Source organism: Typha angustifolia, chromosome 13, assembly GCF_048772165.1.
Source record: "Typha angustifolia cultivar Huaian chromosome 13, ASM4877216v1, whole genome shotgun sequence".
Lineage (NCBI taxonomy): Eukaryota > Viridiplantae > Streptophyta > Magnoliopsida > Poales > Typhaceae > Typha > Typha angustifolia.
The window spans coordinates 9,333,674-9,335,865 of NC_133251.1; the positions used below are offsets into that span (position 1 = coordinate 9,333,674).

The following is a 2,192-nucleotide window of genomic DNA, read 5'->3' on the forward strand; positions in this document are numbered from 1 at the left end:
GAAATAAGGGCATTTAGTCATTTTAGAAATAAAATATCTTTACTTAGTGGAATATTCTTATGGCGTTAGTTTAAATCTAACCTAGAGTATTTTCTACATGTTTCCTAAATCATAATGCTTAATTTACAAATAATAAAAATATAAAATATAAATTGCAATTTTATTAGAAACAAATTTCACTTTTAATAAATTCATATAAGACAAAAGTAAAATTTTCTTTCTTTATCTCAATTTTAAATCACATCTGACTTTTATATCACACCAAATATAATTATTATACTCTTAGTTTAGATAACAAGTAAATATTAGAATGACATTCTCTAGATTAGTGATATAATTTTAAAATATAAATCTAAAATAGCTATTCAAGATTTTTCCCTGAAGGGAGAAAGTAGCAGCCACTTTCGAAAGCTAAATATAAAAGAGGGACCAACCAATCGATTAGCAATCACTACTAGTTAAGCATATGAATTGATACCAATCCGATTACCCAAGCAAATTATCCGCTGAACTCAAGTTCAAGCGGAAAGTTTATTATAACTTAGCCAAGTCTAAAAGCATACCAAGCAATATCACATCAACTTCAAATCTAAGAACTCTTTAGATTTGATCCTTAAATAGCTCAACTACTAAACACTCTCACAGTCCTAACTCTTAACCGGCTTGAAGGAAGTGAGCTGCCTGAATCCCTCCCAGGTCTTCTCCCAGACCACAGCCTCGTACTTGGCTAGTTTTCCATTGTGGTCCTTCGCCTCAACCACAACTCTATAGTTCGTTCCAGCCACGACCTGGCTCTCGGCCTTCACCACCTTCTGGAACACAAGATCGGTTTGCTTCGCCTTGTTGTGCTCTGACACGGCGAAAGACGCGATTTCTTGGACGTGGGGATCGCTGGTGTTCTTGATCGGCTGCCATCCCCCGACTAGCGGCGGCTTACCGGAGTCTGAGGCATTGGCGAGGTGAAGGAGAAGAAGAAGAAGAAGAAGAAGAAGAGGGAGGAGGAGCACAGGAAGGGATCTCATGGCTTTGTGGGTGTTGGATCTGAGTCCTGAGAGGAAGAAAGAAAGCTTGTAACTACTAGCTAGGTGGAAAAGGAAAGGGGGAAGTATAAATGCAGGTTGGTATGCGGCGGTCAGAGAAGGGCCCGAAGGGAGGGCCACTTGGGAGACACTTGTGATGATAATTCAGGTCGTGGTCTTTGGATTTTCTATCGGATCTTTTTCAATTATATTATTTTAATAAAATTGTACTTTTTTAATGATGGATTCAAATTACCTATCAATTTAAATTTCTTTCAGCTCCGTGTGAGCGGAGAGTGGCTAGAATTACAGGATAGTGAAAAGACGTTAAAATTTAAACATCTGGATTAGAAGGGGAATTTGCAACAAAAACATACTTAGTTTTGGTCTTTTAGTCAGACCCGGTTTCCTTTTTTATCGTGGCTTAAACCATCTTTTTATCGTGGCCAACTGCAGAGACCATAATTATTGACTTTAAATAAAAAAAATCATTTATTCTTTTGTACTTTTCTTTTTTGAAATAAAGTTAAAAAGTTTCTTCCTACTTAAAGAACAAAATAGGATTTTGCTTGGAGATATTCCTTAGAGCCATTGCCTTCTTATAATCTAGGATTTTCGTTTTATCAATTGTGTACTTCTCTGAAATCTTATCCAGGTTTTCATCAAGAGTTGTTCTTCATCACTAGTAAGCAAGCTAGATCTGTTATGACCTCATCTCGAATACTGATTCAATCTCAGGAGCAAGAATGTTAGGTTTTATTTGTACTAATATAATTGATAAATTATATTTTAAAATATAATTTTTATTTATATAATTTGTCTAAATTTTATGTATAAATATATGCACAAGTTATGACAAGTTAAGAGATATTTAAAGTGGAAGATTGAATTTAAAATTAAAGCGTTCGAAATTATTTTGGAATCGTCATTGAAGTGCTTAAACGATGTCGTGATGGTCAAAGTAATATAAAAAAAATACTCAAGAGCTTAGAAACAACAACTCTGCATTCAATAGTCTGCTCAGTCGTTCAAACGGACCATTGGGCGTTCGAACTCATTTTCTTGAGAGAAGAAAAAAATAGGCATTTTAGCTCATTCGAACGGGCCTTATAGGCGTTCAAACAACCTTGGTTGATTTGATTTAGATTTGGGTCTATCTTTATTTATCTTATC

At 35.0% G+C, this 2,192-nt stretch overlaps 1 protein-coding gene across 1 annotated transcript; it reads right to left on the reverse strand.

Annotated features, from left to right (window-relative positions):
* Positions 1–647: 647 nt before the first annotated feature.
* Positions 648–1,022, reverse strand: LOC140772990 (cysteine proteinase inhibitor 1-like). The gene has a single exon (XM_073115282.1). It carries the CDS (start codon positions 1,020–1,022, stop codon positions 648–650), a length of 375 nt encoding a protein of 124 aa, XP_072971383.1.
* Positions 1,023–2,192: the final 1,170 nt, after the last annotated feature.